This window comes from Furipterus horrens, unplaced genomic scaffold, assembly GCF_987537825.1.
Source record: "Furipterus horrens unplaced genomic scaffold, mFurHor1.1.pri manual_scaffold_2, whole genome shotgun sequence".
NCBI classification, from domain to species: Eukaryota; Metazoa; Chordata; class Mammalia; order Chiroptera; family Furipteridae; genus Furipterus; species Furipterus horrens.
Window position 1 is genome coordinate 103,160,217 of NW_028327172.1, and position 12,658 is coordinate 103,172,874.

At 37.5% G+C, this 12,658-nt stretch overlaps 1 protein-coding gene across 5 annotated transcripts in view; it reads left to right on the forward strand.

Moving 5' to 3' along the window:
• Positions 1-7,893, forward strand: part of ARHGAP24 (Rho GTPase activating protein 24) — a 638,162-nt gene extending 630,269 nt beyond the window's left edge. For all 5 annotated transcript variants that reach the window (XM_090266255.1, XM_090266256.1, XM_090266259.1 and 2 more), the window contains one exon: positions 6,172-7,893. In XM_090266255.1, the coding sequence (XP_090122381.1) occupies positions 6,172-6,415 (244 nt within the window). In that variant the 3' untranslated portion in view covers positions 6,416-7,893. The remainder of the gene's footprint in view (positions 1-6,171) is intronic.
• The last annotated feature ends 4,765 nt before the right edge of the window (positions 7,894-12,658 follow it).

The following is a 12,658-nucleotide window of genomic DNA, read 5'->3' on the forward strand; positions in this document are numbered from 1 at the left end:
GTAACAGTAAATTAAAATAAGAAAAATGGTGTCTGAATATTGTTTTTAGGGCCACTGGCTCCAAGAACTCTCAATTGCTGCCAGTGTATGATGATAAATTAGCACTTAGCACTGAAAAATGAGAGATAGCAGTTGAAACTTGCATTAGAATAGGAAATAAGTTATTCTGAATGGCTGCAGATTGACATGTTCATTTATGAAAATGTTGGTAGTACATTTATGTTCTCAGTCTATGGTGCATTTCAGAGACTTTGATAAAATATAACTTTTCAATAGAGTGTCATCTCACTGGGTCCTTTCACTATAGCATTCTTAACCACATTACAGGCAAAGAGAGTTGTTCACAGTAAAGGAGGGCAGAGGCGCTGCCCCATGCCCAGGCCACAGAAATTCTTGTTTAGAGTTAGACATTTCTCTTTCAAGTTCTTCTTAACTCCACTCACAAGTGTTGAGGTTAGATAAATGATATGTACGTACATACATACATAATGCATACATATACACATAGTTCAACAGATGATAGATAAAATAGATAATATTTTATTTTGTCAATCATTGATTTATTTTTTAGTTTTTAAACATGTGAGTTTAGTGTTCTTCCTACCTATAAATTTTTTCTTTTATTGTATTGTAGTCAGATCAATTTATTTTTTATATTAATTATTTGACCTTGTAAAAACTATCTTTTATTATTGGTTTGGGATTTTTCTTTTTTTTTTTTAAGTTTCAAAACAAATAGTTATTTATTGTAAAAATACAAAAGAGCATGAAGAAAAATCACCAGTAATCACACTGTTAACATTTTGTTTTATATATTTTCTGTCCATTTTAAGCATACACATTTTTGTTATTACAAAAATGGATGATGGTGTTTTGTAACTTGCTTTTGTCACCTAATATATTGGGAATATATTTCCATTCCCTAAATATTCTTCTACATTTATCACTTCTAATATCTATATATTTCACTACACAACTAGACTATCTTTTATTTAACCTAATACCTATTACTGGGCTTTCTTTTTTTTTTTTTTAATATGTTTTATTGATTATACTGTTACAGTTGTCCCAATTTCTTTTCCCTCTGCTCCCCTCCACCCAGTGATCCCCCTCCCTCCAGTTGTCCCCTCCTTTTAGTCCATGTCCATTGGTTGTGCATATAGTTCTTCTCAACCTCTTCCTGTCTACTCCATTCCCTCCTACTATGCTTCTTAATTCCTATACCATCTCCCTCCCTTTCCCCCTTCCCCCTCCCTGCTGACCTCCCCCCCAGTATGTTCCCCATACCTATAGTTCTTTTTGCACTCTCGTTGCCTATTTAGTTTGCCTTTGTTTTGGTTCCCTAGCTTTCATTGTTGGTTGTTGTGATGCAGTTTTCATTTTAATGTTCATAATTTTGATCTTTCTTCTTCTAAACCAGTACCTTTAACATCTTGTATAATAATAGTTTTACTTTGTCCTGGAAGCACGTTCTCTGCCCTTCTATTCTGAATGACAGTTTTGCTGGATAGAATATTTATGGCTGTAGGTTTTTGCTTTTCATTACTTTGAATATTCCTTGCCAGTCCCTTCTTGCCTGCAGGGTCTCCTTTGAGAAATCAGCTGATAGTCTAATTGGGACCCCTTTGTACATAATTCTTTTCTCTCTCTTGCTGCTTTTAAGATTCTCTCTTTATCTTCAATTTTTGACAATTTGATTATAGTGTATCTTGATGTGGTTCTCCCTGGGTCCAGTTTTTCTGGAACTCTCTGTGCTTCCTGGACCTGTAAGTCTATTTCCTTCCCCAAGTTAGGGAAATTCTGCTTCATTATTTTTTCACATAATTTTTCAATTTCTAGTTTTTCTTCGCCCTCTGGCAATCCTATAATTCAAATGTTCGTTCACTTATAGCTGTCCAAGAGGTTTCTGAGCCTCTCCTCGTGTTCCTCCCTTTTTGCTTCCTCTTTCTGCACTGGTTGACTGTTTGTCCCTTCCCTATATTCTGATTTGTTGTTTTGATCTCTTGTTTTCATTTCCTCACCACTTGTCTCATATGTGTTTTCATTTGTTTCAGTGTGACTAGCTTTCATTCCTTCCCCATTTTGTTCCAAATCTTTTGTTAATTCTGTAAGCCACCTTATGACTATAGCTCTGAACAGAGCCTCAGAAAGATTTATTTGCTCATCAGTTAGGTCCTTCATCTACTGCCTGGTGAGCTGCGTCACTGGGATTTCAATCATGGTCTGCTTCATCCTGTCAGTTTTCTGTTTACCTTTGTTTCCTGGGCGGGCTGTAGGGGGCAGCGCCCCATGCACCAGCAACCTTTCTCACTGCTCTGTGGCGCTTTGTGTTGGGGTGGGGGTCCAAGCTGGATTCCTGCTGTTACTCTCTGCTGAGAGACCAGGAGGCTCCTTCCACCACGGCCTCACTGTCCAAGGCAATGGGGGGTCTGCCTTCCCCAGCATGGGAATTGCGAGCTGCCGGGTCTCTACTGCAGCCAGGATTGCTCCCCTGGCGTCCCTCACAGTCCCGCCGCTGTCCCCGCTGCTACTGCGGACAGCGCAGCCTGACCTTTCCATCCTGATTCGGATTTTGCCCCTCCTACCTGTCCAGACAGGCACCACTGGTTTATAACTTCATACATTGGGCTTCCATGTAGTTTTATTTTTCTGGAATTTCTGGTTATCTTTGGTTTTGAGGTAGTTGTATTTCTACTTAGTTGTGGAGGGACACAGAGCATGTCAGTCTAAGCCTCCATCAGTTTGGGATTTTCTATATGACCAATAGATCAAGTCTGTTAATCAAGCTGTTTAAATCTTTTACATTTGTCCTAATTTTTATGAGATAGATCTATAATTTCTAACAAAGGTACCTTAAACTACCCTAATTTTTATGGATTTATCAATTTCTCCTTATAATTTTGTTATACTTTATATTGAATAATTTGAGGCTACACTTCTAGGTGAATAAAAGTTCAGGATTATTTATATATCTCTGATGAATTGATTCTTTTATCAATTAATGATCATCTTTAATTGTAATAATGCCTTTTGCCTAAAGTCTGTTCTTCCTGATATTAATATTATTATGTCATTTTAATTTTAATTAGTAACTTTCTGCTATATCTTTTCCATGAACTTTCAGCCTTTATTTGACCTGAGGACTTATATATTTTTCAATTCTGGAAAATTTGTACCTATCACCTTTTTGTTTATTTCATCTCTCTCATTTTCTCAAATTTCTGTTTCTACAACCCTTATTAAAGTATGTTGGACCTTCTTAATCCATTCTCCATCTCTGTTAACTTCTTTTTATTATATTAAATTTTCATCTTTCTCATTTCTGTGAGGCATTCTGGGTAATTTTTTTACACTGTTTTCCAGTTTACTAATTTTTTCTTTTTTAAGATTTAATTTTAATTATAGTTAACAAAATATTATATTAGTTTCGGGTGTACAACACAGTGATCCAACATTTATATCTTACAAAGTGACCACCATGATAAGTATGGTAACCATTTGTCACAATACATAGTTATTATGATATTATTGACTATATTCTCTGTGCTTTACACCCCTGTGACTTATTTTAGAACTGGGAGTTTGTACTTTTTAATCCTCTTTTCCTTTTCCTCCTGCCTCCACCCGCCTATCCTCAGAAGATCATCAGTTTTCTTTCTGTGTCTGAGTTTGCTTGTTTCATTTTGTTTGTTCAGTTGTTTTGTTTTTTAGGTTCCACATGTAAGTAAAATCATAGGGTATTTGTCTTTCTCTGTCTCACATATTTCACTTAACATAATAATACTCTCTAGGTTCTTCCATGTTGTTGCAAATGGCAAGATTTCATTCTTTTCTATGGCTGAATCATATTCCATTGTATATATGTACCACATCTTCTTTATCCATTTATTTATCAATGGACACCTACATTGCTTCCATATCTTGGCTATTGTAAATAGCGGTGCAATGAACATAAGGATGCATATGTCTTTTCAATTTTTTTTTCAAATAAATAACCAGAAGTAGAAATGCTGTGCCATACAGTAATTCTATTTTTAATTGTTTGAGGAATCTTCATACTGTTTCCCATAGTGGCTGCACCTAATTTATAATCTTACCAACAATGCATAAGCGTTCCCTTTCCTCTAGATCGTTTTTTGTTGTGTTTTTGATAGTAACCATTCTATAGGTGTGAGGAGGTATCTATCTTATTGTGGTTTTTGTTTGCATTTCCCTGATGATTAGTGACATTGAGCATCTTTTAATGTGTCTATTGACAACCTCTACATCTTCTGTACAGAAGTATTGATTCAGCTTCTCTGACTATTTTTTAATTGGATTGTTTGCTTTTCTGATGTTTTTCTTGTTTTTTTTTACTAGTTTATTTTTTATTGTATTTTTCCCATTACCATTTATTACCCTTATACCCTCTTCCACCTCTGCCCCAACCCCACAATCACCACACTATTGTCTGTGTCCATGAGTTCCACGTTGAATTGTATGAGTTTTTTGTATATTTTAGACATTAACTCCATATTGGATATATCATTCGCAAACATTCCTTCTATTCAGTAGGTTGCCTTTTATTCTTGTTAATGGCTTCCTTCATTCTACAAAAGCTTTAAAGTTTGGTGTAGCTTCATGTGTTTATTTTTGCTTTTGTTGCCTTTGTCTGAGAAGACATATCTAAAAATATATTGCTAAGATTGATATTTTTTTCTCCTGCTGATTCAATTCTGACATTTCACTGAGCGCATGAGCAGTTTTTGTCATCCCTTTTTTATAAACATAGTTGATGTTATTAGCTCTCAGTTGAACCCTTTGTGGCTTTATTTCTCTCTTACACTGGAGACCTTCTCTCCCCCATGTAAAAAAAAAAAAAAAAAAAAAAAAACTAGCTCTCACCTCTAGCCCCTATTCAGGATCAATACCCTTTGTGTGTGCTTCCACGTACTGTTCTGAATTGGAGTGTCTTCCTTGGTTATGATTCTTGAAGATGCTCTTTTATTTATTTTAACCTTGGTTATATATATTTTTAAATGTTTATGTATTTTTCAGCATCATTCTGTGTTTGCAGTGGGAGGGGTTCCCTTCTGTATTCACCTCAGTCTATTAGAGTCCTGAAAGTTTCACACAAGCACCTGATACATCCACATAGATCAATATGGCTTAAAGGATTGCCTTCGCTTTTAGTTCTAAAATAAGTAGCTTTAGAAAGAAAAGGGAATATATTGTAGAATAATTCTGGGTTGCAACCAGCACACTGCCAAGTTGTTATATAAAAATGTGGTCCTGTAATCAAAACAAACTTCTAAACTGATTATAGAATATGAAGAATAATTTTTTTAATCCTAGTTACTTTCAAAAGAAGAAAGTGTTATTTTGTTTTATTACTATTATCTGGCTGAACTATAAACATATGGGACTTATTTCAAAACAGAAATATAATTGAGGTTTTAAGTTTGAAAATTATTATTAAAATAATCAGATTAGCCTTTCAAATTTCAGTGGTCTGGTAATTTCAAACATACCCTGAAGATGTTAGCTCAGAAGAAATAAAAAAGTCAACTATTATCAAGATTCATCTTATAATAAACAAGTGTTTAATGCTCCTCTTTAAACAACAATAAGAAATTCTGTTTGTAACTTAGTGATTACAGCATCTGCTTTTGGGGCCGCTTTTACAAGATGGGTCTCAGAGATGGTCATTCTTAGTAGTGGACTTTATCTAACAATGACATTTTCACTGTCATTATTTTTCCTCTAATAGAAAGCAAATATGATTGCTTCCTTTTCTTCCAACTTTACTGGGCTTTCTACCTTTCTTTTAGTAAAGGCCAATTTACATTTAATGATCCAGAAAGCCTTGTGGTTTTGGCTGCCTCCTGCTTCTGCCATTCTGGGCTATATGATATTGGCTCTCTGGCTCCTCTGGGCTGGCATTTACTTAAACTTTCACTATCACTGACAGCTAAGTGCTTCTAAGACAGGCATGGGATCTTCTTGTTCAAATAACAGGAAAGCATCTTAGCAAATAGTAAAAACAAAAAACAAAAACTTCACTGAATTGACAGGACTTATTCCAATTTCCTAAGCATTACAGACACAGAGTTTAGAAAATACTTGTATCTCTCTGGCATTGCAAGTGAATAAAATTGCTTTCTCTTTTATTCCCTCCCTGACACTTTGTAGCTTAGAGCAGCGAAACCTGACTTTGGAAACAGAAATGATGAGCCTCCACGATGAACTGGATCAGGAAAGGAAAAAGTTCACAATGATAGAAATCAAAATGCGAAATGCAGAGCGCGCAAAAGAAGATGCTGAGAAAAGAAATGACATGCTTCAGAAAGAAATGGAGCAGTTTTTCTCCACGTTTGGGGAGCTGACGGTGGAACCCAGAACAAGCGAGAGAGGAAACACGATATGGATTCAGTGAGCCTGTTTTCTCCCACTGTCTCTGGTGGATCTGGGAAGGACCCGGGGGGTTCCTGTGGGGAATATCACATGGGATCAGGTGGCTGGTCACCTGGCTGTACAGTGCTCTAACGAGTGAAGGAATATCATTTACAGACATTACCCATCCATATCTGCAATGTGTACCAAAGTTATATCATGCCCCATATGCTACTGTTGAGTGTTACAACTGGATATGTGTATATAGAGTAGTTTTTAAAAAGTAAACTAAAAGTGAGAATCATATCTCAAAAATTATTTTATTGCAAGTCTTGTATTTAAAATGTTAAATCAATACGTTGCAATTTAGCTTGCTTTCAAGCTTCACCCCTTGCACTTAACATAAGCTATTTTTGGCATTGTGTTATCATCAGCTTATTTTATAGATCAATATTTTTATTTCCTTTTTTGCCGAGGAAATGAAGACAAGCAAATATATAAAAGTATATAAATGTATATGAGATGAGTTATTAAAATCAAAAAATACTTTGTGGCTGCGCTGTTTGTGCCAACAGACTGTATCATGACCAAAAAGATAAATGTAAATAATTTTATAAAATGCAGTAGAATCACCAGAATTCTCTTTACATTCTTCCCTAGATACTGCTCAGTTTTCTTTGTGAGATGATTTGACACAGGAAATTTTGGATCCTGTGAAAAAGTCCCTTTTGAAGCCCCTGGTCTGCCTTGCCAGATCGCTGCAGGATGAACCTTAGAGGGGAAAACAGTGGGAAGGAAAAGCATTTAACCAGTCATGCCTTGAATTACTCTGTTCTTCTGGACTGGATCTCTGTAACTGCTGACAGTTGCATGAGAAATTCTTCCTGCCGTTTGGGAGCTGGAAAGTAATGCTTGCTACAGCACTCTCCAATGCTTGCAATGCTATTTTATGAGCACCTGCCTTCCACTCAGACCTCTTCCCTGTCCCCAGATAACTGCACTTCGGGATGCCGGCAGCAAAATAGTGGTCCGGTGTCCCTGTTGGAGTGTGTGCCACAGAGTGGCATTTTCCTCTCACTCAGGTCCACTGCTCTTTTGTCACCTGGGATTGTCATCAGCAGGCAAAGGCATTTTGCAGCAAGAGAGAGGTGATGAAGGGAGGGGGGAATCAAAGGAGGAGGAGACAGAAGAAACAAACCAACAATTTTGCTTCTAATTTTTACAATATTTTCTTCCCTGTTGGAAACCTAGTCATTCACAATAATTTTAAGATGTGACTGCTTAAAGGTCCAAATTTGATAAATTGTGAACATTAGTAATGATAATTTTCTAGAGAAGCTCAGGTTTCTCAGGAGCTAGAGTTTTGGAGAGCAGTTCTTTACACATTAGTAAGGCAATGCTTTTAAGGAGCTAATCAAATAAATTTTTTTCACACAAAAATAAAAGGTCACTGAAGGCATAATCGGAAATAAATACTACTTGAGTTTATGGGATTTGTGTGTTTGTGTTTTTTTTTTTTTTCCCAAGGGGGAGAGTAGTCTTGACAGGATTCATTCTTGTCACTGTGCTGCTTCTGTTTACATCCTTTCAAGGATCAAGCGTAGATGGTGGTTGTTTGGTGTTGATAATTATCTATATAGCAATGTCTTTTTATCTTTAGCTCCCTTTTTTCCATCCTCCAAACTCTAACCAGATACTCCCACTTGGACATCCTATAAAAAATTCGAACTCAAAATGACGTAGCTCTCTCTATATCTTTCCCCAGTCCCTGTCTTGGTTAACAAAACCTTGGACTCATCCAGGAGCTATCTGATGTAATAGTGAAAAAGAAAGTGTATGCGGTCAAACTGCCTGCTTCACATTTTCTATAATTTGCTGGCTGTTACTGACTATTCCAGGCATCACTTCTTTCCTTTGTAGAATGGGGATAATGAAAACACTTCTCTCATAGACTTGTTATGTAGTCTAGGGAGGCAGCTTATGTTAAGGCTGAGCACAGCACCTAGTATACAGAAAGGACTCCATAAGTGATCATTCTTATTTTCTCTGCTCTCTTTCTCACCTTTAAATTCTCTCACTAAATACCATCTATTCCACCCATCTTTGCTCAGTTTCTCATCTTTCCATAAAAGCTTCTTACCTACCTGCTTTTGTTCCAGTATCTTTCCTCCACTCTCATCTTTTGCCAGCTGCCCTGTGACCACACTCGGCCTTGCTAACCACATTAGATGATGGCTCCCACCCCCCCCCCCCCCAGGATAATGCCCTTCACACAGTGTGTATGACTCTGACCTGTGGTTGCATTCTCATTCTTTCCCACTTCCCCTTCACCTGCCATGCCATTCCGTGCCTCTGGAACTTTCCACCTCCTATTGCTGTGTCCATCTCGACTGCCTTCCTTCAATCTGATACACTCCAACGATATTGTTTTTAGGGACAGATCAAATGTCAGCTCCCCTATGAAGGTTCCTAGGATCTCAATGCAGCTAGTTATCATCTTTGCTTCCAATTTGCATATATCTCTTTTAGCTTTTCCCACACTTGATTATTTTCTTAACCAAATAAAAAACTCTTTAGGAAGCAGCATAGTGAAATGAAAATCATAGAAAACTGAGGGCCAGATAGATGAAGATAGGAATCTCAGCATGCACAACAATGACCAGTCACCTAAACTCTCTGAGCCTCAGTTTTTTCATCTGTCAAGTGGAGATAACACCTACAAAGTAGGGATGTTGCGATACTTAAAGGTGCCTATCCCACTGCCTGCCACTTGATCAACTGATATCAGAATTGTATCTTATTGATCTTAGACCCCTCACCCCTGCCATTTATACTCCAGAGTGCCAGTGCAGGTAGTTAGCAATAAATTTGGAGAGTTAGCAAAAAAATGATGAGAGATGCTGTTCTTAATTTGAATTATCAATTTCAGTGCTGATGACCTCTAATCAATGGATACTGTGAGCAGCTCGTCCATCTGCATGTCTATTAGTTCTTCTATTAATTAAGCTAAAAACCTAGAAAATATCAACTGCAAATTGACATAAGAATAAATTAGAAATAAGTACTTAGGTAGTATCAAGAATTCATTTGCTCCACCTTGTATACATGTCTTTAAAACTATTTAGGTAAACTACAATAATTCTTAAATTATGAGCTCAGAAGAAAGGATTTGCTTACAAATGTTGAGTCTATAATATTGATTTTACTAGTTAAACTATATGGTTGGGTATCCTTCAGAGAACACTTAAAATAGAATTACCTAGCACATCAGGCCAACTGAAGTGTAGCTTTTATGTGTAATTTTATTATGAAATGACTAAAAACTCCACGTGGAAATTAATGTTATTACTATTTATTTTTATTTATTCAAAAGCTGAGACCTCCTTTAAAAAATTAGATCATTCAAAGGTAAGGTCGTTTAAATCACTGATATAATGATCTAACCTTGGAAATCAGAAGACTTATTAAAGAGTGTTATGCCAGCCACAAATTCCAGTGTTCTTCCTGCAGAGCCACACCCTGCATAGGGTAGTGTCATAGAAAAGAATGTGCATGAGCTTTGGATTCAGACCCTGGATTCAAATCCCACCTCTGCCAATTTATAGCTATATGAACTTAAGAAAAGTTACAAAATGTTTGTAAGCCTTAAATTTTTCTTTTCAATAAAATAAAGATAAAAATCGTGTCTCTTACTGGATTTTTTTTTTTTTTTTTTTTTTGAGAAATGAATAAAATAAGTGACATGATTAGCACAGTACCTGGCATATAGTAACTGCTCAATAAATGGTAGCTGTCAGTCTTCAAATTACTTCTGTGCAAAGGGTATTTAAGCTTCTAAGGAACATAACAGAGTTCTGGCCTCAGGGATTTGGCCAGCAGTGAAAGACTTGCATGTTCACCGGCAGAAAGTGTAATTGTGTCCCTGTTCCAGGAACTCTAATTTTATTTTTCCCCAGGTTCTGCCAGAGTTTGATGGCAAGGAAGAGGCAACCCAAAACATCCTTCCTAATCTGAAGATAATACAATTACATTCATGACATAAGAATAATGTATAAAGATCTCCCTGTAACTATGCTATATCAACTCTGTCCATGTGAACACTGAAAATGATTTTGGGTATTAAAAGTACTGGGTGAAATATAATGAAAGTATCCAAGGATATGGACCAGTGAATATGTCTAACCTCACATCAGCACCACCATTAGTGAATATTTATTAAAAGCCTTCCCATGCCAGGCCAACATTAGACAAGGTGCCCTGGGATACCTACTTTACCATCCTAATTACCACATAAGATGAATGACTATGAAAGTAAGAGATCACAAAAATAAGGCCAGAAAAGGCAATGCAGAGTCGTGACTATGATGTGAGTCCAGAAGGATGAGTAGGAAGTTATCAAACAGAGAGACCCCTTGGAGTTGATGCCTCCCCAGTGCAAAGTGTCTTTGGTGTGGACCCTAAAGAGCCTTTTCAATGGAATAAAATTGACCTATTAAGTCTGCACCATGGAGGTGGCACTATGCAGAGCAACTTATCCTCACATTGTGAGACTTGAAAACACACTTAGAACCTGGTGGCTTCTACTGTTTAGTTTACTGTTTAATTCAAAGAAAGTAGCAAGACTGGACACATTTTGCCTTGTCTAAAGTCGCAGACCACAGGAAAAAAAGTGCTGGAGCTGTGGTTCCCAAGGGTCAAACTTACAATTCTCTTTATGGCCTTCTTAATTATACAAGTGGGGAATGAGTTGAAAGTTAGAACTTCCTGCCTCTTCCTGCTAAGTGAATTAGAAGACTAACAGTTCCCCAAGAAGTCAAAACCTGAACCTGCTGTAGATCTTGGAGTATCAAGTTTAAGTTATGAAAAGTGTGTTTTTTAATGCACCATTTTTGGCTCAGGTCCAGGGCTGAGTGACACTACTTATGGACTGTGTATACAGCTGCTCCAGCCTATTGTAGAGAGGGTAACCTTTCTTAAAGAGCACAGAGACTGGAAAATACTGAATTGCATGGTTGAGTAGTCAAATTGGCACCATTTGCTTTGAGCGAAGTTGTCTCTGAGCGCTGATGGAGACTCTCAGTGAACTAGCTGTTGTGTGAAAACATATTTGTCCCAGCCCCCTCTTTTAAGATGCACATTCCCTGCTTCCCCGTGATTCATTAGAACTGATCATGTACCATACCAAAGGAACCCCCAGGTTTGTGCCATCAGGACCTCATCCTCAATTACCTGTTGCCAAAATAGCCCAAACTCCCGTGTCATTTGCCTTCACCTACATGCTAACCCCCATATCATTCAGCATATCTCCTGATTTGCTTTAAACTCTGACCACCTCAGCATGCCTCCAATGTTTCCATTATACCTTCTAGATCTTACAACTGTCATTACCTTCCCCTAAATCTACGACACAGTTTCTTCCTGATGATATCACTCTCCTGGCAGCTCACTCAAGGATGGCTATTTTTCCTTCCCACAACCTGAATATCACTAGCATGGAGGAAAGGTAGGTCTTGCTCTGCTCTCTGCTTTAATTTCCATACCTTTGCTTCTCCCTCCTCCCTAATAACTTCTCTGGAAGCATGTGCCACATGACCAAGTATTTTAGCACCTATTGAACTACTTTCCCTACCACCACTATTTCACACGCCATCCACCAACTTGGCCACTCAGCTCCTTGACCTGCTTACTTCTGAAAATCTGGTTCTGTCTCCATCTGAATATCAGCCATCCGTGTCATTACCAAAAACTGCACCAGCACGGGAATTTCCATTTCAAGTACCCATTCTCTGATCACCTCTTCTCCCTCCAGGTCACTCCCTTTAGCACTGTCATTTCAACAATTTTTGTACCCCTTAAAGCATCTTGAAGCCACTGACTTTGCTAGGTTTCCATGCCCATCCCCTCATGTCATTGCCTCCCTCCATGACCAACTTAGTTTCCATGGCTCCTCATTCCAGTTATTCTCTTGTTTCTATTCTCAAATGCCTTCATCTTCTCTTCTACCGCTGCACTCTTCTAAGAGGAAGGGGGGGAAAAGTTTAACTCTGGCTAACCTGAATCTAAGAAACTAAATATGGCCAAAGAGCAAAAGACCACCATGTTGACTTGTCTTCCATTATATTTATATAAATAGGGCTCACATTTCCCAAGGTCCATTTTGCACTTCTCAAACTTATGTAAACGCTTCCTCTCCTCATTCTCATCAGAAAAACTTACTTCTGTCTTTCCTGAGAACAAAATATCAGAAGGGCACATTCTCACATTCCATCATTATATTGACAAACTA